Below are 26,346 nucleotides of genomic sequence, written 5' to 3' on the forward strand. Positions count from 1 at the left end.
TTGGAAAGAGTTGCACTCACAGTTGCAGTGTGTTTGTGTGGTTATTTTCAGATGAGAGACGTTCAGTTCAACCATCTAACCAGGTTCATCGGAGCCTGCATCGACCCTCCCAACATCTGCATCGTTACAGAGTACTGTCCCAGAGGAAGCCTGCAGGTAATGTGTCCTTATTCAATGGGGAATTATGATCGAAAATGGGACCTTTAACTTTTATGCTGCTGAGAAAATCAGTGTCAAATTGTGAAAATCCTTCTATTTACTCCCCCTGCAATCAAAAATGTGTATGTACGTGAGTCCGTTACTAACTGACTGTTGTTACATTCATCTGCTGAAGGGCGAAAGTTTCTTACGAGCAGGATTCAGTGATATCACAACTAGAAATCAATCGTGGTCCAGGATGAAACTTCCAGTTTGTGATGTACAGACTGCAGGTCACATACACTAAGAATAATAAAACTATTAGCATATTTATAGATTTTTCAATGAGGGATAAAGAAAAGATGTAAGTTTAACAAGGTAATTCAACTTTCTTTGGAAACATTATATGAGACACAAATTACTATTCATAGCAGGGTATTTTTATACGTCCTGTCTGGATGTCTAGAGGGGATCTTAATGAAGCAATATTTGAATATCAAATCATTCTGTACTCAAAAACTAAACTATATTACAAGCAAACTAGAAGCCCGCAGAGGGCCAACACCTCTGCTGAGGCTGTACAAACCTCTGCGTTGATCATTTCACAGAAATAGACTTTTCTTCAACAGAAAGTTAAAGGAATAGTTTGAAATATTGGGAAAGACACTAAGTCACTTTCTTGTTAAGAGTAAGATGAGAAGATTGATACCAATCTCACGATTATGGTGCTGGAGCTAGCAGCCAGTTAGCTTAGCTTAGCATAAAGACTGGAGGTAAGGGGAACCGGCTAGCCTGAAAATCTGAAAGTTAAAAAATCTGGCTACCAGCAGCTTTAAAGCGCAGCAGCTCACAGGTTATATTTTGTTTGATTAATCTGTAGAAAGACAGAAGTGTAAAAAGGCAACACAGCGATGTCTATGTTAATGGTTATGTCATTACGAGGGTTAGAAAGACAGGTATATGAGTGTATATACAACTGCTGTACTTAGTTTCCATTTAATGGTAATGTTAGACTAGACTTAGACTTAGACTTTTCTTTAATGTCATTCAAAATTACACCTCACAGTGCAGATCAGAACTAAATTCCGTTGCATTTGGCTCAGTATAGCACAGGATAAAGATCTGGGTTAAATGTAGTGGTAGTTGGTTCCAGGTGCGTGCTAGAATAAGATGATCTTTGTTATATATCGTTGTAAATTAATATCTTTGGACTGTTGGTCGAGCAAAACAAGCAATTAGAAGACATCAACTTGAGCTCAGCAAAATTCTGATTGGCATTTTCACTATTTTCTGACATTTTACAAACTAAAATTGAGAAAATTGATGAATTGATAATGAAAAGAATTATTTGTTGCAACTCTATGCATGTGCCATATTTCTTTTATATTGTAGTTAGTACTGTAGTTCACAAAAAAATAAATAAATAAATAAAATAAATAAATAAATTAAGTCACCAGGTATTTGTAACAAACAGAAAAACAAAAGAACATTGATAACATCAACATCTTTAGTGGAGGTTTTGACTTCATTAATGACTTCATGACACGTTCTTTACTTTTATACCTAAAGTGAATGTGACATAATTTGTCAGGCGACATTTTTGTACAGTTGCTAAATATTTAATACATGAATAAATTAAAGGTACCTCCTAATGAATCACGGAATGAAAAGTTTCTAACATAAGCCGACTGACGGCTCTTCTTGTTGCAGCACCAGGAGAGTAAACAGTCTCAGCATGGACAGCCGTGTCAAACTGCTATTGCTGGCAGTGTTTGTACTGAGCTCTGCCTGCTGAGTGGAATCACCTAATTTAGTCTACAGTCAGCTTACTCTATATGGCGATCGCAACTTTGCCATATTTTTGTCTGTTATCTTTTGTCTTTTATTAATCCTAAAAGAAATACACGATGTTTTAAGTAAGCTTGCTCCTGGCCTGTTCCTTGTTCCCAACATGCCAGCTTCCTAAAACGGATGAGCTGGAAAATGACGTGAAACTCAGTCATGGACTTCATCAGTCACACTTGTAGAGAAGGGCTTTTGTGTAAAACACACATAGCTGCAACTGATGTGATGTGAATGGATGTCCGAGCTGGACACGGTTTCCAGTAACCGGCCGGCAGCAGAGCCTTTGAGTGTTATTCGTTGACTTCCTGCAGGACTCAATTTGTAACCCTTAGGATGAAAAAAGATTTATTTTTTATTTTTTTAATCCGGGTTGAACGTGTTTTTGTCCTAATAAAATTTGGCTGCTGAGAAGCTCTTGGTAGTGTTAAAGATAAAGCAGATTTCTTTTTTCCTTGTCTGTAAAAGTTTTCTGCTCTGTTTTTTTTTTGTTATTGCAGGACATTTTGGAGAATGAGAGCATCAACCTGGACTGGATGTTCCGCTACTCGCTGATCAATGACATAGTGAAGGTGAGTGGCGCTCTGACTGAAAGCGCTGGAAACAAAAAACATAAATCAGAGGCGTTGATTTGTTTGATGTTTTCATATAAATGTTGTCTAAAGGTCACTATTCAGTTGTATTATTATCAGTATTCAGTGTTATATTAGACACTTTGTGTGCCATAGAGAGACAGAAAAAAATGTCTCGGTTGCCATGGTTTCACATGGAGGGTTTGTGAAAGAGTGAGTGAGGCAGAGAAAGAGAGCAGGTGGGACCAACATGCACAAATATGTATTTTTGGCACAGAGCAGTGGATAAAACTACAGTAAATATTGCTGTTGAACAGTGTAAAGCAGGACAGAAACACAGTCATACACTTTGTTAAAATTTCCTTCCAGCGTAATCAAACCTAATCATGGACTAACTTTAGGAGATTATTTTTAATCTGTCCTAACAAAGAGGCTTTTTGTCAGGAGAGTGGTCTCTTGGATGGAGTCGATATTGAGCTGCATGACGAGGAGCTCCGGCTAAATTTCTCCACACAGATAGCAACGCTCTGCAGAGGAAAGGCGCTGCTGAAGCTTTGAGGGATGTTTGACTCACCGTTTCCACAAAATATTGAACACGAGTACATTCAATCCCCTAACCCAAAGGAATTAACAGTAATTTCACAGAAATTCGCCCGTGACTGTGCCGCCCTTCAAAGCGGCCTCCTTTCAGAACCTTCAGCATACATCCACTTGTCAAAGCATATTATTTCCATATGTCTGGATTTGTGTGTTTTCCTGTATGATTTGCTGTGAAGGAAAAACAGAAGAGAGCAAAGAACCCCCCTTAATGCTTGACTTCTCGCCCTTCTCCACCAGGGAATGAACTATCTCCACAACAGCTACATTGGCTGCCATGGAAATCTGAAGTCATCTAATTGCGTGGTGGACAGTCGATTTGTTTTGAAAATCACGGATTATGGCTTGGCCAGCTTCCGTTCGTCCTGCGAAAATGATGACTCGCACGCACTTTATGCAAGTAAGTGGAGTTCATTTATCTGGACACAACACTGAATCTCTTCATTCACTAAAAACATCAGCTCCCGTTGTATTTCAGATGCGTTATGTGTCTTTCTGACTATTCTTGGGTTTCCAGAGAAGCTTTGGACGGCTCCCGAGCAGCTCATATACGACCGCCATCCTCCTCAAGGGACTCAGAAGGGTGATGTGTACAGTTTTGGCATCATATTGCAGGAAATAGCCCTGAGGAATGGACCTTTCTATGTGGAGGGCATGGACCTCAGCCCCAAAGGTAAACACAACTGTCCTTTACAGGCTTCAGCTGGCCGCTGGGATCCCTTAAAACAGCAAGCATGCAGCAAACGAACATGTCAGACATGAACACAGAGGAAGAGTAAACCAAACAAATGAATCAGTACAAATTAAACCATGTAAATGTTACATTATAAAACTTCTTTTTAGGAAAATAGTCTGTTAAATGTTTCTGAAGACTCTTTGTCAGGGACAGAAAAGACGGAAATTCACATAATAGGAACTTCATTCATTGGCTTTTCACTGACATTTCAAAGTGGACCTTTGTAAGGTCAGACTACTATATGGTGGCCCTGCAGCTATGTACACAAACAAAGAACATATGCTGGCCAGATGTCAAAGGCAGGTGCAGTCACAAAAACCACCACATCTCATATCTAGGACATGATCGCTCCTAGGAAACAACCAAGGTCCTTATAGGCAAGTCTCGCCACTCAGCAGCCATCCCGGCAACGCCCCCAGGCAGTTATTTTGGGCTAATAAGCCCAGGCCCTGATTAAAAAAGATGGGCTGTGTGAAATAACTTCACTATGGTCGCTGGGTCATAAAAACTGCAAAGAAAAAACACCCACAACTAACAAAACACGTCAGTGTACAGCAAGATGCCCACAGCATCAACAGACATAGGTGGGGCTAGGTAAGGATTATTTTTATTCATTAATCCACCAAATATTTTCATGATTAATCAGTTAATTGGTCATATATCTATAACATGGCAAGAAATTGGGAAAATGCTCATCACAATTTCCCAGATCCCAAAGTGACGTCTTTAAATTAAATCTTTAAACAGTCCAAAACCCAAAGACTCTTCACTTACTGCCATAAATGACAAAGAAAAGCAGCAAATTCTCATATTTACGAAGCTGGAACCAGCCAATATTTGACATTTTTACTTACTGACTGAAATGATTAATGGATTATCAAAATAGTTGGCAATTAATTTGACTAATCAACTTATCGTTCTAGCTGTAGTCGCAAGTCAGAGAAAAGCAACATGTTTCCTTTTTGCAAAACTGACTGCAAAAGGACAATTTAGAGATTCAATGAGTGAAGAAATCAAAGAGCATAGAGAGACAAACAAAGATGATACCCACACACATAAAGGCTCTGTCTCCATACAGAACGTTGCTGGTTTTGAGACAGGAACTACAAAAGGGAAAAATTATTTTTTCCTTTTACACTAACATAAATCATGAGCTGCTGATCCATTATAAACAGAAGACAAGCTAAAGAGTTGAGTATGCAATTATTTTTTTCAAATTGAAACAATCCTCACTTGTAGACTGAAAGCACCACTGGTCGCTTGAATTATTCTCCCCTACGTGGCTGCAAACAGATCTCAGTGCAGATGACGGAGGTGATGGGAAACAAATTCCACCGTCAGCCAAAGCTAAAAAGAGGCTTTAGCAGTCTGAGTCTGATGAATCGAATGGGGCACTGTAACTTTACAAGATATTCACTTCATTTGTCTGACTCAGAATGTTGAAACCTCACATTAACGTGAACTTTTGCAAAGAAATGGTGGATTCTGACCCCCATTACTTCAAATTGCTTATGGACAGCGTTGCTTTCAGACGGGCTTGAAAAAATGTGACTCTAACCTTTAACAAGAATGCATCAAAAGAAGAAGAATTCTGAACATTGGCCTTGTAAAAAAAATATAAATGTGTGTGCTAGATCAGTAGTTTGAGCCTCTTAAGCATCATCAGAACCAGACAGACAGACAGTTCATAATAGCTAAAGGTGTTCGTGCCAACATGACATAATCCATGAACATGAAAATTCTTCCTCCCTCAGAGATATTTTTGCTTTGAAGTAGCTTTGCATTGGAAACCTCTAACACGTTATTGTTATCTTCTCATGTTAACTAAAAATCTGAGCTTAATCACTGCCGACACTTTGGCTCTTCAGCTCAGTTTGATTAGTTTCTAGGCCAACATCTACTTTTACCTCCACTGCTGTTTCTCCTTAGTAACAGCAGGAAAAACATTAACCTCTACAGCAATCAAAGATCAGGAGTTCAACTCTTACACACCCAAAGAGGATGTGTTGTGTACAACCCACCTGGAGGCAGATCCTGCATCTGATGACTTTCACTAGCTTTATATTCATAGTCACGCTCGATGCTGATTGTACAAGGGCCTGATACTTACCCATTAACAGGCTGAGCGCAGTGAAAGCCCGCACCTGTTCTCTAGTATCTCAATATGTTAGCTCCGGAGCTGTAAGTGTAATTTTGTGGTTTAAAATAGCAGATTCTTCTGCTATTACTACCATCATGAATCTTTCATGATGGTAGTAATAACAGACAGGAGAGGATGTTCAGGAATCATTTTGGAGAGGTTGTCTCTTACAAACTTTTTAATTTATAGGATTGATGAATCAAAGAGGAGAAATTAGCAGCAAGAGTTGATCAGCAGTATGAAATATATGCACGCTCACGCAGCAGAAAGTAAGGAGATCTTACCAGGAAATGTCCTACAGCTACAGAGTTTGTGTGAAGTGTACACAATTGTTTTACACATGAGACAAAGAGCACACTACATTTCCCTCTGGAGAACACACCTCTGTCCTCTCTCCGCCGCAGAGATCGTACAGAAGGTGAGGAACGGTCAGAAGCCGTACTTTCGGCCGACCACAGACAACAGATGCCACTCGGAGGAGCTGACCATCCTGATGGAGGGCTGCTGGGCCGAGGACCCCGCAGAGAGGCCCGACTTCGGCCACATCAAGATCTACGTGGCCAAACTCAACAAGTGAGACTCACACTTTGCTTCTTTTCATTGACCTGTCCGACTAAACTTTTCCTAAAAGAGTTGGACCACTCAAACTACAAAAGCAACTTTAGAATTCTCAAAGAAAAATATCTTGAGGAACAAAACCAAAGTATCCGCATGGGCTCCAGAACACTAGAGCTAAATAAGAAAATATCTTTTTGTTATTTGGGTAAACTGACCGTTTAAATTACAGAATTAAGTCATACCAAAACAGAGAGCTGGAAGCCCGGTTGATTAAATTAACATTTTCTACATTTCCAACCTTGTTTTTAAGGCAGAGATAATTTGACAAATTGAAATTGACGGCAGCCTCTCTTTCCCAGACTATCACTATCTTCCCTGCCAAGCTCGACATATAAACACCGTGTTGAGAACCTGATGTCCCTCAGTCAGCCATGCAAGTTGATATGTTTAAGAGATTCAAAAAGGCAAACAGGAAAAAAAGATTCATGTTGTGGGAATCACCAAGACAATTTTAGATAAAAGGCTGTTTGTAATTCCTGACAGGCAGCTCCCGACAGGAAGTGCTCTTTGCTGCCTTTCCATCTATGAGTGTCTGTGTGTGTTTGTGTAAGAAAGGGGAGTGTGTGAGTCCATGTTTCTGGTATTGTTTTCAATGATCCCATGAATCATTCATATGCATATTTTGGTTCTGAGTTTTTATGTCGACGCAGGAAGGGAGAAACGCATGTTTTCCCTTGAGTAGGGCAGCTCTGTCAGAAAGAGTTACTGTATAAAGCATCCCTGCTGATACAAAGTGACACTAGAGCACACACACAGACGTGCACACAAAAGCCCATGCAAATACACAGCTTAAAGCTAAAAAAAACCATTGGATTTGAACTAGAGCTGGAAGCTGCTATGGAAAATGTAATATAATTAGTATAGTACACGTCGAAATACTGTAATTTACTTCAGAGATAAAACGTTCTTTGAATGAAAAGTGGTAGAAAGCTGTAGAAAAACCCAGAAGAAACACGGTAATGAGTACTAGGAATAAAACGTTTATTTAGTGTGCCTGATGTACGAGCTACATCGGCTCTCACTATATATTATTCGTCATAGCTATTACTAGTGTAGCTTTTCACCCACATACACAAAACATTCATCGAAACATGCAGAATCGACAGGACGAGTGTGGCATGACTTTTGGTCGCGATTTGCAAAAGGTTTTTTGTGAAAATCGCAAAAAACACGACAGATTTTCCCACTCATATAGATGGGAGATCATTGGGAAATTCCCTCGAACCCAACCCACTTTGGGGCCTTGTTGCCTCGCCATACCTCAACATAAAAAAAGTGATTCAAAGCTTCAGTGAGTCACAAGACTTGGGCCTTTACTTCTGTAAAGGCACAGTTTGATTGCTTGAATGGTTTTGGTGCCATCGCAGTTTACGTTTCTGGAAATTTTCAGTCCGTTTCAGAATTTATAATGGGTGTGTAATGCGTGAGCCAGAGTGGGTGACTAAAAACCTCTACAACTTTTCTCTTAATGTGGATTAAAATCCCACAATTTTCACTCCACACACATCAAATACATCAAAAATGTAGGAACTGTTGTGCTCTACATAGGCGTATTATTATGGAAGCAAACAGACTTCCACTTTTGGCTGAACAGACTTTCAAGGGACAAGAAAACCACCAACTCTGCCATAAGGACCAGTGTTAATTTGAAGCCAACATTTCTGGTAGAAAGCAGACGGTCCCCATTTTCTAAATCGCTGTCATTTCCTCATTTTGGACTCTAGAAACGCTATTTTTGATCCAGGCGTGCGTCAAAGTATCCTTTCTCTTACCATATTAAAATTTTGCCAGTAGCAGTTATACAACCTTGTGTTTAGGAGCCGTTTCCCATAAGACATTTTCCATTCAAAATAATAGGAAATCCACACACATGAGCCAAGACAGACACACACACTCACTCTCTCCCACGCACAAACACACACACAACACACACACACACACACACACACACACACACACACACACACACACACACACACACACACACACACACACACACACACACACTCACTGAGATATCTTTTTGTCTCTCTCTCACTGACAAACAGAGATCTCTATTTATACTTACTTTATACATACTTTATAGTATAGTATAGTATAGTACTTTACAGCTTACACTAGTACTACTTCCACAGCATGTGGCCTATGAGCCTCAGTCATTGTCCAAGCCTGTCCCCATCATTGTCTGTACCAAGTGGGTATTTGGTAGTAAAAAAGTACTACAAAGTACTACTTAGTGTCATTCTAATATCCATGCCTGGCAAATCATCACACACAGCTATCTCTGTTGGTAGTTACTGACTTATCAAGCATCAGGCACACGCACAATTTCTTGAGCAATGTTCTAGTTAAATAATTAATCTTCATAGAAATGTCCCTGTTTATGTGTTGCAGGATTGTGATTAATTGTTCACTGCATTAAGCTGTGAATGCTTAAAGGGGCAATTTGTAAGATATGGCCAGATTCTTTTCATTTCACACACTGCTGATGTTTGACTCTCTCAGTTCTTGGCCACCTCATGCCTCTCCTGCTGTGTCTTGTTGTCCCTGGAGTCATAATCCTGGTCAGAGTTGCTGTAAATCACATCTGTACTTTATCCCCTGTTTTCAAACGGACCTCTGTTGGTCTCAGAGGCTATACTCAGTCGCAGTCTGGTGTCAAACCCTGTTCACTGGGAGGCCAGTTGACTTAGCCCCATTGCCCTCAGTGACTGCCCCTGTCATCCCAGGTTGTGGTGTGGGCAGACTCCCAACAGCTAATCGGGCCACTTAGCTCCACGGTTAACTGAGCAACTTACTAATAGCAGCTGGTTGCCATAGCCAAAGAAAGTGGCCTACGCTGTTGTGAACACTTAAACATGTGCACTGGCGTGCGTTAGGCAGTGGTGATACATTGGATTGCAAGCTGCACTTTCCCGGTAAACATACCAACCTCTTCGGCTCGCAGATGTGTCTCTGGGCTAGGCAGAATGGACATTCTGAGTGTCCACAGGGAGGATAACCCAAGAGGAGTGCAGCATCTGAGGAGTTCGAAATGTTTACTGGGGAAGCTACAGGTCACAATCCCCTGTATTAGCACCGCCGCCAAGCACCGGAGGAGAAACCAGAAATGAGATGCTTCCAAGCGGTCCAATCACAGTCATTGTGGTCCGCGTAGCTGCAATGTACAGTGACATTTGTGGGGAATTGCATGTCAGGCTACAGCATAAGGCATGCATCTACACAGAGGCTACACAGGTGCAGATTCAACGTAGAAGCATAACTCAAACTTAAAGTGGCTTAAAGAGCTCCTACAGGTTGAATTTATGCCTCGTTAGGTCAGCTGACTAGTATTTAATCTATTTCAGTCGCCTCATCTACAGTTTATATGTAGATAAAGTAGTAACTACGGCCATTGCATACACGTATAACTGACACTGAAGTAAAGCTTCATAAAACGAAAATATTCACGCTAAGCTGGACGCCACAGAGGCTCAGTGCATTCACCAAAGGAAAAAAATGAAGGCCTTAACTCAAAAGGATGACTTCATGTCTCACAATAATGAGCAAAGATTACATTACCACTAGAATTATGAAATCTTTCCCCGTGAGATATTTTCTTGTAATTACGAGATAAGGAGGTCATTATTAAGATATAGGATCTACAATTTTTTTTCTTCAGAAAATGAGACGTGCCGCTTCAGGACACAGCCACATGGATCGCCCGTTATGCCCCAAACACTGATATTCATATCTAAATAAGCAAAAATCTAAGTAAAAATAAGAGTTTAATGGTCAAAAGCTACAGTTAATCTTCTTCAGGTGTGGTTTGATTAGCTTGATGAAGGGTTTGCAACAACAAAATCTACTTAAAGACACCTGGAAGATTTCAATTTATTTTAACAGTGCAGCCATAATTAACACGTTTAATATATTGGGTTTGATGACTTCACTTAGTCAAAGCACCACAGAGCTTCACTAAAATGATGAAGCAAGCAAATACAGATACACTCTGTATGCTCTACGTGTGACAATGTCATATCTACAATTCCAAATATAATATGGGAAAAGATTATTTGTTTTAAAGCTCCAAAGGTATTAAAGTGTACAATGAGAGTTGAGGAGGTTAAGCAGAGTGCCTGAGTAAATGCAGTTTCTAGCTGCCAGATGTTGTAATGCTCTGCCTGGCAGCCGCAGTCGACCTTCCTGTCCTGTGAGTTGTGACTTGGAGATCAAAACACGGGTCATGGCTCATTATGCTGAATGGCAACTTGGAAGCTTTCTGCTTCTAACATGGTCGTGTTGTGTGGTACCCAGCCCGACGTTAGATGGAATAATACCTGTGTATTACAGTGTGCGGCGGTTCTGCTGCTGCCTCTGGCTACAGAAGTGAATTATGGTCAAGTTCTGACTTTCACGTTTTCATTACCACCGGAAGTGTGTCATACATGGTCAGCCCATGTTGTGCTTTAATTGTATACCTCACAGTTATTGTGTTTGCATTCTTCAATTTGCTTTGTGATATTGAGCTTTGACAGGAAGGTTTACCTTGTGTCGCTGATGAATAGGACACTACTGCTGTGCAGTCAATGGCCAGAGCAATCATGTTGACAATCTTTCATTCACTATAGCAGAGAGTGGCAATCACACTGAACAGGGGGTTAGCAGTGGAAATGGCTTTGCTGGAAGTGTGTTATTGAAAAGGAGAAAATCACTGAGGCTACCTTCACCTTGATGTTGTCCTCATCATCAACACTTTCTTCTGGCCAGAAAGCTGGGGGGGAAACCACAAGCAGACAGATCACAGTTATTTGTCTCCACATGATACCTCCATTTTCATTGTTGCACGGACATTTACTTACATTTATGAGGTTGTACACGTACCATAGCATGGTAGCCATGCTGTAGCCTGTTAGCTCCTAAGTATAAATCCAGCTTTATCCAAGTATGATCACAGGTATGTTCGATGTTATTATTCTTTATAATTTTCAAGGAGAACTTGCTGTTGATTCTGAGAGATCTTTACAATCAGCACAAGTCTTAAGTTAATTCATTTGTAGTTCTGTCTAGCTAAAGTGCACTACCATCACCCTTTGTGAGCATGCTCCAGCCTTATTGGTGAGTTCAAGGCTGCTCAGATGTCAGAGATTTGATGCCCTTGTTGTGAAATCCAAAGCTGCATGTCTTTGTAGCTGCAAAGCTGCAGTCCCATAGTGTACAGTGGCTGCCGAGCCTTGAACCTTGAGGATGAACAATATTCACACAGGGAGGTGGCGAGAAGGATGGAGGATACTGCAGAGTGTCATTTTTGGCATTAAAGGTTGCTGCTCTTGGTTGTCTCATGGATACCAGAACATCTTAACTGCTTAATAACTGCTCAGAAGAAATGAAAGGAACCCACATCCAAAAGCTAAAATCCTTTAAAGATATAATATGTAACATTTCGACATTAAAATGTCTAAAAACTGGACCCTAACCGTAACCCTTATATTCAGTTGAGTTGTGTACTTACATTACCCTAAATGTTTCCAACAATGTTCAAACCTAGAACATTTTGATGAATGATTTTATTAAAGCTAATGGTATGTTTCATTTAGTCGCTTGCTGCTATAATGTCTGAGGAAAGGTCACATGATGCATCAGAGAATGAGAAAGGAAGTTGGCGAGTGTGACTTAACATAACATGAAAAACACTTCAAAAAATGACCTCATTCGTGAACATTTCTTGCAGTCACGTAGATCTATTTTCATCAACAATGTTGGTTGTTTAATAATGAAGACAGATCAGCATGACAGCTGTACAGAACTACAAACGCACGTGTGTTGATTTGGTGGAGTAGCAAACTAAAAACAGGTGGTTTGGGGATTCTATTAACAGATCTGTGAGCTTAGTGTGTGTCTCCTCTCAGCCTGACCTCTCCTCTGTGAGCTCTGATGAGTCCAGTGATGTATAGCTTTCCATTTGCAGCGGCTTGGAGTAGAGAGCTCTACGTGATTGACGTCCTGAGAAGCACTCAAGGATGCTCTTGACAGCCGCATGCAGAACGTCTCCTCGTGCGTACGAAGCCCCTTGGCTCAGGGTTCTGTGCGTTAATGCACTGTTTGCCGGATATTTTCATTAGGTAAATGTATGTTGTTGACATGACGTGATGGATGGGCTGTTATTTTTGGTGTGTGTGTGTGTGTGTGTATGAGCTTGGGCTTGAAGGGCGCGGTAACAAGAGGGGTGTTGAGCAGTAAACGCTTCGATTTGACACAAACAGGGAGCTGACACTTTGGCTCGCCATGAATAGCTGACCTCTCCCCACACACATCAAGTCTCTCACTGTCTGCCATCACTGCTTATACTGCAAAAAGGATTTTTTCACTTTCTGTTCAGCATTGAAACGTTCCTTTCTTACATGTTTGTTCTTTCATTCTTATCTGTGTTTTGCTGAAACAACTGGCACACCAGTCCACAGATTTGGCGAGAATGTAACTTCCTAAAGCGTGTTTAGCCTCTTTGTAAACAAGAAAGCACTCAGAGAGCGCTTCCCACCGCCAAGACTGCACAGCCATCTACATTTGTGTTTAAAATAGAGGAGAATGTTTTTAATTTTTAATCAGCGTCTGGATCCAGATCTGCTTCAAAATACACAGTGATAGACAAAATGCTGACTGGCTGATGACAGACATGATTTCCCGAAACTACATAAATCCTGTCTGACTCAGTACAAAGGAAACAGACTCATGAGATCCGACTTATTTAAATTGATCTTAATGTGTGCAGTTGTCCAAATTTCATACAATTCGGCACTAAGTACCGGGAAATAGGGTCAAAATTCACGACAGTTATTTGTCTGTTTTGGCTCTAATGCTTTTATATCAAATTAGTGGTTACAAATAAAAGAAATCACATTACTTACTTGCATTTGCTTCGTGACTGATTTAACCCAATTAATTACATTTGAGGATTTCATTTTAGTGTGATGACATCATAACACATGACCACAGGCATTCAAAGCTTCATTCAAAAACGTGTTCATCTCGTTGTATTGAGGTTTGAGCAGTTGATGAGATCCAGAGAGGTTTTCTCATCCATCAGCTGCTCTATTCACACCCTCGTAATTAATTATGAATTACAGGAAACTTTTTATTTTTGTGCTCGTCTGCAGACAAAACACACTTTTCCATGTTCAGGTGACCTGCTGTTCACTGACTCAAAGATTCTCTTGGAATTAATCAACTAGAAGATTACCAATTGAAAACTGTAATTGTCTCTAATATATATACAATGAGTACCAAATTACATCAACCTTTTCTCAATCATCAGAAATAACGTGCAACTAGCAGGCTTATCCAGAAATGTTATGTGCAATATCTTGGTTGTTGTTGTTTGTTGGAGGATTAATGAAAAGGTCAGCGTTCTTTCGGAAAGCCAGAGGTCACGGCTGCAGATGTCGCCCAGTGACGTTGGTATCTTTATTTTGATTGGGCTGAAGTTACTCTAATATTTAATATTCAGGAGATTCATAACAGTGAAATCAGCTCCCGGATCTTTGTCCTCTGTGTAGTTTCTGTAGTCGTCATGGTTACATGGCACACCATGGTGGCACAAAAGTGTGAGCGTTGTCAACAAACCTTGGGAGATGCACGAGCAGCAGCTATCCCCATCTCCCCTGACGGCTGACCTTGATTTCATAGCTAGTAACTGCTCATGCCCTTCATAATTGTAAGCTCAAACAAAAGTGCTTTGTAAGTGGATAAATGCTATTGATAACAAAAATGACTCAGTTGTTCCCATGGTTTTTGGCCCTCTATCAACAGATAAATGAATGGTAGAGGCGACAAACGAGCTATCTGATGCTTTTGAAAGACTTTGTTTCACTTTCATTAAGAAGAATGAGGTTTTAGAGTACGAAGAATTAAAACACAAGCTGAAATAATTTCTCTGGCCTCTCATCTCTTTAGCATCGCGCTCACCATAGAGACAGTCCTCAGCTGAAACTGTTACTATTAGTTTGGATGAATGGTGGGAAAATATGGATGTCTGTGATTCTCCGTGCGGTAAACGGTGCATAGCCTGTGTGATTGCATTCAGTCCGTTGATACTCATCACTGTCTTTCATGTCTCCCTCTGATGTTTTGTTCTTTAAACTTAAACAACATGTGGGTGTGTGTAGGATCTGTGACCCACAAGAAACATGGCAGGATGCCAGGCATTGATGCTTTTAGCCGCCACGGTGGTGTGGATGACTCACCGTCTTGCTCCGTTGGAGTAAATGCGTGTACATGCTTCCATGTGTGTGTGTGTGTGTGTGTGTGTGTGTGCGTAAGCATATGAATGTTGAAATCTCCCGAGACACACATATTATACAACACATGTATTATATAATTAAATGTGAAATGCTACAATCACAGCAGTAGCGACGTAAATAGAGACCTTCCACAGAATGTTTGGAGTGTCTGTTTTTCCTCCATGTTGGATGGCAACAACAGCTGCTGTGTGGTCAGTATATGACAGATACTGTAAACAAACAAATAGTATGCATAATAAACCATTGCAGTTATACGCATTTATGACGTTTTTCCTGTTTTACCAGTGCACAGAAAGAGTTGCTGATGGTCACATTTGGACAGAAAGCTGTGGCACTCAAAGACTCTGTGAGGCCTTTTGGTGATTTGAAGCTCATTTAGACCAGCTAAAGAAAATAACTGATGAACTGTCAGTAGTCGAGTTGCCTTGTGGGTAATGTAGACATCAGACGATATCTTAAGATTTTTTACAGTGCTATTGTATTGCAATGCTAAATTGCTGAAGAAGTCTTTTAATGGATGATTTCTGTTTATTCCAACCTGGACTTAATTTTCTTAATTTTCTTTACTTCGTCAAAGTAATTATTGAGATCTGAGAACACAACTCTTTGCCATCACTGCAACAAAACACTCAGTTTAACCAGATGATCACTTAATTTTAAAGGGTCTCTGTGCAGGAACTTCTGTGTTGTGCTGGAAGCCAGCATTTAATGTTAGCAGGCTCCATTTCGGAGAGAGGCACTGAGACGAGGCACTCGAGAGCGTACATAAAGTCCCATCCTTTGGTGAGGAAAAGCCGACCCCAGTCCTTCACAAAGAAATCCCCAGTCCAGCAGCATTAAACAACTTCAACTAATCCTCTCGTTGTTTGCGTCATGTCACAATCCGCTCACATATGGCCAATAACAAAATGATTCATACATGCAAATGACTACAAATGGTTACATAGAGCCCTGTTAAGATTGAACTGAAAGTGAGTGCACCAGAAATGTCCCTTTTTGCAAATAACTTTACTCTATCGCCTTCATTTTTCTGTTTCACATAAGCTTTACTAACTTGGAGGGTTGTTCAAAACTCTGTTCAAAAATCTCAGCTATTGACTTGACTGCAGCATTATTATTATAGAAACGAGTAATTAACAAAACCACAAAAAAGCCAGGATGATGCTGTAAATACTGACGACTTGAGCTTTCACTGACAAGTGCTTTGTGTGGAAATTACCCGATACCTCTCTGTTTGTGTTTTCTATAGGGAGGGCAGCACCAGCATCCTCAATAACCTGCTGTCCAGGATGGAGCAGTACGCCAATAACCTGGAGAACCTGGTGGAGGAGCGAACACAAGCCTACCTGGAGGAGAAAAGAAAAGCTGAAAACCTCCTCTATCAAATTTTACCGCAGTAAGAAAAAAATACAATCGTATTCTCACTTCTGTCCTCCCACCCAACAGCTTGAAACTCCAATTAGCCAAGCAAATAGACTAAGTGTTACCAAGCGTGGCTCCCTGACAGTTTGTGTTAAATCCCTGTATTAATTAAAGACTCGAAAATTCCTCCGAAAGCCACAATTTATTAACAGATACACATTTCCCCGTGGTGCGATCTCACCGTAGATGAAAGGGAACAGAGAGAGCTGACAGGCAAACTGCTCATTAAGGCCCGACAGACAGAGAGACGTGATAGTGAGTTGAGGCGTTCGGATAATGCCGCAGTAGCAAATACCATCGCTCTCACCCATTTATCCTTTTTTCTTCCCCCCTTCAAAGCTGTCTACACAGACAGAAAGGAGCCTGAGAAAGGACAGATATCACTTCTTACTCGCTGACTTCTGCCACAGATTTTTTTGCCTTTGGTATTATTTGATTAGAGAAGAGAAAATTAACATAAGCAGAATTAGGAAAGATAAACTGACATCCAGTTATAATTGAACCTGCCAGGCGTTCTGTAGTTGTGTTTTAGAAAGACGTGTCTTTGAGGATTTTTAGTTAAGCTAAGTTTTAAGTTAAGTTTTGGTTGGGGTCACCAATCTGGGATTGAAATCTCACTGCTATTGATCAAATCTCATTTCAGTGGCTGGGAAGCAACCAACCCAGTCACCAAAATAAAACAATATATGTTTCTGCAATCCACGGATATGTTATTGTCCCGACATCTTGTCAAAAATATCCAGTTTAGTCGCTACAAAGACAACTGGAAAATGTCCCAACATTGCCCTAAAAAGATCCAGTGGTTTCACACTTACAAATGTTGAAACACCATGGACCCTCGTTACACATATCCTGTGGTTTCACGCTTTCAAAAGGCGAAACGCCATTTTCAGTGGACTGCAGCCGTCAGCTGTCAAGCCACCACCATCCCCTCCATCATAAACAAGTAACGTGATATGACACGTATTGTAGAAGTGTCAATATGGTATCCGTATCCGTGGTTTGCACAATTGTAAAATGCGAACATGTTATTCTGGTGACTGTGCTGGGAGCAGCCTGGACTTGTCAAAGGACCCCGCAACTTATTCGATTGGTCGGTGAATCGTTCTACCTCCTGAGTCACAGCCGCCCCCGTTAACCTGACGAAGCGATGTGAACAAAACACCCTCTTCAGCCTGCGTCAGCTCGTCTGACCTTATTTTCTAAACATCTTTAGTCATTCAAGTATTCTCCTCTGATCTTCCCTTGCTTTTACATTTTTCTAAAGTTATGATTAAGAGGCACAAACATTTGGACCTCACACCTCTCTCTCTCTCTCCCTCTCTCTCTCTCACAGTTCAGTAGCAGAGCAGCTAAAACGAGGGGAGACGGTGCAGGCAGAAGCCTTCGACAGCGTCACCATTTACTTCAGTGACATTGTGGGCTTCACGTCCATGTCTGCAGAGAGTACACCGCTACAGGTACACAGCAATCAATATGTCACTGCAATCCTCCGATGAATGACTCCCACTCTGCATCCCAATGTTTCCGTCCTAGAACTCTGTGTTCCTCGGTGAAATGTCTTCGAGGTAATAAGTTCCCCTTTCCTGACTTTCCTTCACATCTACCAGGCTCGTCTCAAAGCTTTTAAAAATCACAGTTCGTGATCGTATCACAGTGAATCCTCACTCTCTATTTATGCATAAAAGTGCTCACCAGTATCAGGTCTCTACCTACAGTGTGTCTCATAGTTCCCACAGTGTGTGTTCCCACACACGGGCCGCAACTCAAAATAGTACAGTTGTTAGATGGGAGAGTGTGTTGACGCAGAGTTGAGTCACATTATGCGACCACATATCTCCCTCTCACTTGAATACCAAAGGGAGGTTTCTCAACCAAATACATTATTATAATGTCACATCGAGGCTGAGGGTCTGAAGTGTTGATGGACAATCTGACACCTTCAGATGGGATGAGATCACCACAAGGACAGACGCTTGCTCTCCTCACCTTCTCATCCCCTTTCTCAAGTTGTGGGAAAGAGCCAGTTAAGCCTCTCGAAAACGAAACACCACATAAAAAATCTAATCCAGCACTGCAGCGCGAGTAAACAAGATAACTGTTTACATGCTGCTCACTCTGAATGATGCCGTTATCCCTCAAGGGCGTATGGTTTCAGAAGTGGGCTTTAAATTACAATGTAGATTAAATATTAGTTTTATTTATTTTTCACCCCAAAAATGCATCCAAGGGAGGCAACAGCCCCCAACAGTACACACTGCTGGGGGCTGTTGCCTCCTTCAGATGCTTTCCCCAGTGGATATTTACACCCTTGGTTCCACTGTCAGCCAGTCAGTTAATCAAACACTTCACCGTGTGCTGACCTGTAATGGTCCTGGCCCTCCTCGTGCTCTCTAACAGCCATTCTGAAAAGGTTGTAGTGCATTAGTGAGATGCATCACTCCTCTACATACTGCACAGTGCTGCTTGTGAAGGATGTCACTGGCATCCTGAGCCAAGAGTTAGAGGGTTTATTTACCCTTGAAAGATTTCCACTTAAATGTAGATTGTATATTATAAGCTGTATAGGAGTGTAAGATATTTATATGAGACAACGGCCAGACTTGAACATGCCTGTTAGCCCTCATGGATACACACAGTGTGTTTTGTTGAGTGCTTATATCATTGTATAATCGAAAACAGTTGACAAATGATAAATGTTTCGCAATTTACCACAATAGAAAATACAGTACAGGCCTGTTCTAACACTGGTGATCTAAATAGACCTTTAATAGCATCAGAAAATGTGTTATTTAAAGGTTGTTGTTGTTGATGGGAACTATACTAAAAGACCCGTCAGTGACTTGAGTTGCAGCAGGTTCTGATCATATGTTTTGGGTTTGGTGACAGAGCAGCCTTTTGGTCCACATTTGAGTTACAGACTGTGTCTTTAAAAGTTCAGCATGGACAAAACAGTTTTAAACTTTTTTTCACTTTTGTCTGGTAACAACACTGTGCTTATGGCCTGTTTAGGCACAAAAACCACTTAGTTTGGGTTAGGACAAGATGGTATTTTGCCTCATCCGGTTCTGTCACACACCTGACATCTCATTAAAAACATGCTGCGGTTTGACGCTTGCAAATGCTGAAACGCTGTCTTGAACGGTGGTCTCTGCAGGAGAGCTGTCTCGCTCAACCGTGACGCCACCACATTCACGTCCACCTCCTCAACATTACAGTCAGCTCATTTAGATGTAATGTGTGCTCGAGGTGACACAGATTGTAGAAATGTTGATATAATACTAATGACACATTCAATTTGAATCTTTGCTGACTGTCGATAAATCTCTAGTCGCTACAGACTCCAAAAGTTGCTCACTGCAGGTTTACGTTTCTAATGATTCAGGTCCTCGTCATTCACCTAACATTGCTCAATTCAACAGTACAGCACAAAATGTCCTGAGGAGGTGCACAGCCAGCTGCGTTTTATTTTCTGTTTAAAGATGACGTCTAAATACAAACTTTGTCTTTGAATAAACAGCCAACCTCTGACATTACTGCTAAATCATAACTATTATGCCCCACACTTTGTTAAATTCAATACAGATTGTTTTTTATCTTCCATCTGTGGATTTGATTTATGATCCTGTAAATGTGTTTGTCAATGAGCCTCAGCAGGCAATCGTCCAGTGACAGACGAAACAGAGATAATGTGGGAGAGTGTGAGGTTTTGTAGACGTGCTGGCCTCCCAATTTGTCAGCTTTGAACAAAAGAAAAACAGTGTCATGTTTTAGATTTAAATCTCTGTTGACACATAGCTGACACACAGACTTGTAGCTGAACATTTTCAGTACTTATCTCTCTTGTTGCTTTACAGAAGTTATATAATTTAAACCTGTGTCTCTCTACAGGTTGTCACTTTGCTCAATGATCTGTACACCTGTTTTGATGCCATCATTGATAACTTTGATGTATACAAGGTAAGTCAGGATGCTCAGTGTTGATAATTACAAATGTAGATTTTAATGCAAAAATGTGCATGTTTGTTTTATAATCTTAAAGGAACAGTTCACTCTGAAATCAAAATGACATATTTATCTTCTTACCTATGGTACTTTTTATCCATCAAGATTGTTTTGCCGTGAGATGCTGAGTTTTGGAGATATCTGCCTTCTCTCCATAATGGAACTATATGGCACTCTGCTTTGTCCCTCAGGTGGAGACCATCGGTGACGCCTACATGGTGGTGTCAGGGCTGCCGGTGCGGAACGGAAAGCTGCATGCCAGAGAGATCGCCGGGATGTCGCTGGCATTGTTAGAGCAGGTCAAAACGTTCAAGATCCGACACAGACCCAACGACCAGCTGAGACTCAGGATAGGTATACACACAGGTGAGTCCGAACCCTCAGCAAGATCTGCACAGAGGCTACCTGGAGCCACATTCAGTCTCTTGTAATGGCCACCCTGCAGAGGTGTCCTTGAGCAAAACACTGATGAGTGGACACAATCATATATTTTCTTGTAGATGCAGGGAATTTTCCTGCTCAATGAGTCTCAAGAATAATGTTGATAATGTTAATGTGTTTCTCCTGCGGTCAAAAGCTGCAGTTGCTAGGAGCAGCTAACTAAACATTTTTCTCAACGATTAAAAAAAAGATTAAAATTCTAACTTTTGTACAGTGAGTCCACTTACAACAAGGAGGACAGCCGCATCGATCTCATCCTGGCCTGTTCTCATTTTGAGGCCATTTTCCTGCTGCTATTTCTAATTATTGATTCAGATATGTTTCTCACTGTGGCACACAAAGACTTTCCCATACTTAATTCTGCCTCGTGTCTATCAACAATTGATTGGCTTCTGGAGGGAGAACAGCCGGTAATGAGCACAACACCAGACCATTCTGAATTGTCGAACAAATCCCGAGCTGCGGGCATTGATTTGGAGGTCTGTACCAGGCAGCTTAAATATTGTTGTTATGAAAACTTATTCAGTTCACCGCTACAGCTGTGAACTGTTTCCATCACAAGTGAATACAGATAGCTGTCCGAGTTTGTCATTTTTAGAAATATTGTTCAGAGCAGCAGGATTTCCAGTGGATGATGTCTTTCTGTCCCCTCTAAAATGGTTGTGTTCTCATCTAAAATAGGTTATAACAAAATTACTGGGCTGCATCTGAATATAATGAAACCTGAGTATATATTTATGAGGGGGGTCAAAATATTAGAAACACCTCCCAGTGTAATCACAGCAAACAACAGCCTCTATAATGCCCATGAAGTTAAATCAACACCTCTGTAAAAAACAACCAAAATAAGCAAAACAATAAAACCGACAGTAGGATTTGTTGCAGGACTGTTGTATTAGCCTGTATTAGTTGAGCTAGTTATATCATTTTATAAGCTGGCAACTGAGCGCACATCACGTGTAGGGCACTTGTGATTTGTTACTTCCCACCTCTGGATACCAATGCACTGACTGGACATAAACACTCCGTATGCTTTATCTCGATCTGTCTGCTGCATTTAGCCTGATGTAATTTACAAGAGGCCCCTGACACAGTATTTAGTCTGTATCGGCTCATGGCGGCACTGTTTATGTTCTTATTCAGACACTTGACACGTAACAGAAATGGACCAGCGTGCGTAGGCTGGTACTTAGCATTGTCCGGGTAATTTAAAGCGCAAATTTAATTCACTCACACCTCTGTCGCCCATTTAAAAAATAGTTTCCCTGCTGTGCTTTGTGTGATAATGACTGCAGCTCCCAGCGTGACACACATGATTGTTTCTTCTGCTGTAAAATGTGACTATATTTAACTTGTGTTTTTACAGGTCCAGTCTGTGCCGGCGTGGTCGGGTTGAAAATGCCCAGATACTGTTTGTTTGGAGATACTGTCAACACGGCATCTCGAATGGAGTCCAACGGAGAGGGTGAGTTTCACTGTCGCTTGTTTTTGTTCTGTTTTTTATACTCTGGTTACTGCTGGAGGTTAAATCACAAGACATTTCCACAGCGAGGGACATGTTTTATACCAACTTGTGTACTGGTCACAGTGTCCTCATTTTTTAGTTTTTCAGCGTTGAGAACTTCTTTAGTCCTTGAGACTGTCATTACTCTGCTGTGTATTATATGCAGTATATCTGTCATTCAGGTCTGCCAAATTGTAATTCTACTTCTGTGTCCTACTAGAAGGATACTTCCTTTGTTGCTCTTTCTGAAGTTTCTTCTTCTTTTCACTTACAGTTTTTATTCTTGTTGAGCTAAGAGTTTTTTTTCTTGTGTGAACTGACCATGTACCAAATGACAATCCACATTAGGGCTCATAATAACTTCAGCTGCAGGCGAGACATTCTTCTTTCAGTGATGGTGTACAGGGTTTATACCTAGGGCAAGTAAAGATATTCCTGCTTCTTTCTTTCCGACTTTCTTAACATGTCTGTGGCCCTCAGCCCTACAGCCCATCCTGAAACAGCTGGGCACAGTAGTTTAACAAACATTACACATCTGGACTAAATAATGAATTTGTTGGGACTATTTGTTAGATGCGGATAAACAGTAATTTGGTGCTCTAGTAAATATTTCCAGCAGCATGATGGTATATTTGGGATGAGGTCAAAATAAATTACAGGTACAATTTAATTTTACACAAGTTCAATGTAAAGACTCACATTTAATGCAAAGTTTTGCTATCAGGTTGAGTCAATGTGAATAAATGAAATAACCTGGTCTGATTACATTAAATGAATACAGACTTAAACATAAACCTGATGTGTTTATTCGATTATTACACATAAAGTTAAGGGGAACTTTTATGTAAACCTTATGTGCCTCAAGTGATAAAGGAAAGGAAATGCATTTCAAATGGGTTATTCTGCCTTCAGTTATAAATTACACATCTTGTTATTTAATGTATTCACATTGACTCAACATGACAGAAAGGCTTTGCCTTAAATGTGACCCTTTACACTGCACTTAAGTGATAGGATTACATGTAATTAACATACTTTAAGTCAATGTTTAAGGTAATGAAGAAACTGCAACAGTGTGGCTCCTTGATTTGTGTTTTAAATGTTTTTTTAGACGAAAAAAAGTCATTTCAGTGTTGGTTTTGGTCTAACTTTTTGGTTTTATTGTAATGGTGACACTGTTTTATTGGGAATGAGAGATTGTTACTATGATTAACTGTGTGTGTAGATATTTGTTGATTATACTTTTTTAATATGGACAACAGGAAGAGTAGTTGCTACCAAATTTAATCCTAATTAATGAGATCCCAATAAACAGTACATATTTAAACAGTAATTAAATCTCTTACTTGAACGTGATTTAATCTCTATCTTTACTGAAAAGTTGTTTTTTTTAACCTTTGCTAAAGTAAGTGTTAATGAGTATCTGCTAATGGTGTCGGATAAAATATGATTCCAGAGCTGAATATGAGACGTATTGACCTGCTGAGTCCAAATCTTCCTACACTGACATTTCTTTCCTTAACTGGCAGTGACAGGAACTAGTGTTATGAAACTGTGGTTGGATATTTTGTGAGCGTATCATCAAATGTATTGATTGAGTACTGAGCCGCTTCCTGTATTGTGCCGTCGCTGGTAAATAATTGATTGCACTTACAGCTAAGGGCCCTTAGCCAGCAATAAACTGAGCAGCCTGAAGCTTCACAGGCAGGAATCACGTCTCACATCTCTGCACTGTGTGCATTAATCGGACAAAACAATACAGTTTTTCATCAGTGTTAGCATTTCAGCCGCTGGCGTCTGATGGGACCGAATGCATCGGCTCATCTCACACACAGTTTCCTGCTCTGCTGTGCGTCCTGCAGCCGGAGATAAAAGCAGCGTAGTGGAAATTCAAATATTGTTAGGGTTGTCATTCAAGGCGTGAAAATGCTCAGTCTGATCTTTTGTGCTCTCGGTGTGTTTTGCAGCCTTAAAGATCCACGTATCCTCGGCCACCAAAGAAGTGCTGGATGAGTTTGGCTACTTTGATCTCCAGTTACGAGGAGACGTAGAAATGAAGGTAAGAACACTCCCTTTGCTTTTTTAAAATAGACCAAGTTTTAGCACTAAAAATAGAGCAAGCATTGCAATAAACAATTGTGTTCGTGACTGCTGAGTAAAATTTGCTTACAGTACAAAAAAAACCATGTGTCTGTACAACTCATTTGGATTCAGATTCAGACTTGGAGACGGAAAATTCTGCAGACAGGGTGAACTATTGACATTGGTTTCTGTTACTATTCAGGAAATTTAGGGAACTGTTCATTAAACTATTTTAGTTTAAGACTTAATACAAGACACAATAATTTCTTAATTGTTTTGTCTATAAAACCAGGACTGCTGCCACCACTGAGGACACGTTGGTTCTGTCCTCAGCATTTGTTAGTGTTTCTGAGAATCTGGGTATTTTAACAACCTTAGTAGGTAACATCAAGCAAATACAGATCTTAGTTAATTTTGAGTTTAAAGTACTACAAGTAGTTAAATGGTTAGAAGCAAACAAGATCATCAGTGAAAATAGTTTTTCTTAATGCCTGTCACCGGGTCAGATTCTGCACACAGTCATAATGTTACCAGGGAATGTTGTATAACTTGAATAACTTATGTAAGCTGTAGGCTCACAGGTTTAGCTGTGATCCTACAGGTTGACTACTGTATGTTTCACTATCGTCATATTACAGTTATTAATCTGACATAGCCACAAGAAGATACATTACCTCATCACAGCGCATCCTGCAAACAGCTGTTTAAAAAAGAGAAATAGTAAAAGAAAAAAAAAATTGCTTCTTTCTTTTACCTGCTTCCTGAACAAATGCGAGTGCTAGTCAGATAAAGATCTTTACCACAGGGGGCGTTGGTGCTCATACCATATTTGTCCACAGGGGCCGCCAGAATGAAGACAAAACAAATGTTCGTCATAGCTGCTTTAAGTTAAATTAGTTTAATTAAAACAAAATGGGGCATTTAATGTTTCTCACATTTACATCAGCATGGAGAATTCTTTAAAGGGGGGCTGTGGGGTTGGACTTTGTTAACTTTGTCAGGCTCTGGCCTTGTACCAAAAAAAAAATAAAAATTAAAAAAAGATTTAAGTGCTATGACAACGTAGAGCCCAAGGTGATGTCTTCAAATAAGTTGTTTTGTCCAACCAATGGTCAAAACCCAAAGATATTCAATTCACATCCTCACACTTGATAAGCTGGAACCAGCGAATGTTGGTATTTTGTTGGCATTTTGAAATGATGATGCTTAATTTTCCTGTGATTACATACAGTATAATGCTTTGTTTGTGGAGAAAGGTGGAGGTGTAGGCTGAGCTGCAGTTACCATCAGGGTCACCCTTAAGTGAAGGGCAGCCTAGTAGAGGATATCAACCCCACCCCCTGCTACATCGCCATTGATGAACCTATTGATTTCTGTGTTTTTCAGGGCAAAGGCAAAATGAGAACGTATTGGCTTCTTGGGGAGAAGACTGATGTGTATGTTATTTGAGAGGCCTGCTGATTATGTGGCAGCAGCAGTGGAGACGACAGCAGGAGCTCCAGTGGCCGAGCCACTACTTTATTTGTTCTAGAATAAGTCCTTATTGGTGATTTCCGTGCAGAGGAAAGGAGAACGACACCATATGACAAAAACAGAGGGAATTCCAGGTATATTTATTACCTGTATACTGTAACTGCAAAAAAAAGAATAGAAAAAAAAATAGAAAAAATATTGTAAAAGTTGTTTTTGTATGAAAAACCTTTCTGTCCTGAGAGTGAGTACTTTTCACTGATAAATTCTTATTTTTTGTGCTTTCTATATTAAGATTTGTATAATGTGTTTGGAAGTCAATGATGTATTAATATTTCCTTGAAACATCCATTGAAGTTTGGAGGCACAGCGTTACAAATGATGTCACTGCAGGGGTTCATCAGCCGTGTTACACAGTACAAGATAATATGTATATATGTATATCCAAGATACTGTAAGATATTTTGTTCAATAAACTGAGTGAAACACTCTTTTTCCATTTA

General features: G+C 40.4%; 1 protein-coding gene across 1 annotated transcript in view; it reads left to right on the plus strand.

Moving 5' to 3' along the window:
* Positions 1 to 26,346, plus strand: part of npr2 (natriuretic peptide receptor 2) — a 67,006-nt gene extending 40,660 nt beyond the window's left edge. Inside the window, 12 exon segments of the mRNA XM_084382879.1 lie at positions 52 to 156; positions 2,481 to 2,552; positions 3,390 to 3,549; positions 3,667 to 3,822; positions 6,430 to 6,598; positions 16,169 to 16,315; positions 17,678 to 17,801; positions 20,233 to 20,301; positions 20,538 to 20,712; positions 22,154 to 22,252; positions 24,259 to 24,350; positions 25,760 to 26,346. Of these exon segments, the coding sequence (XP_084239005.1) occupies positions 52 to 156; positions 2,481 to 2,552; positions 3,390 to 3,549; positions 3,667 to 3,822; positions 6,430 to 6,598; positions 16,169 to 16,315; positions 17,678 to 17,801; positions 20,233 to 20,301; positions 20,538 to 20,712; positions 22,154 to 22,252; positions 24,259 to 24,350; positions 25,760 to 25,822 (1,431 nt within the window). The 3' untranslated portion in view covers positions 25,823 to 26,346.

This window comes from Pagrus pagrus (assembly GCF_965226575.1).
Source record: "Pagrus pagrus genome assembly, chromosome: 19".
Taxonomy (NCBI): domain Eukaryota; kingdom Metazoa; phylum Chordata; class Actinopteri; order Spariformes; family Sparidae; genus Pagrus; species Pagrus pagrus.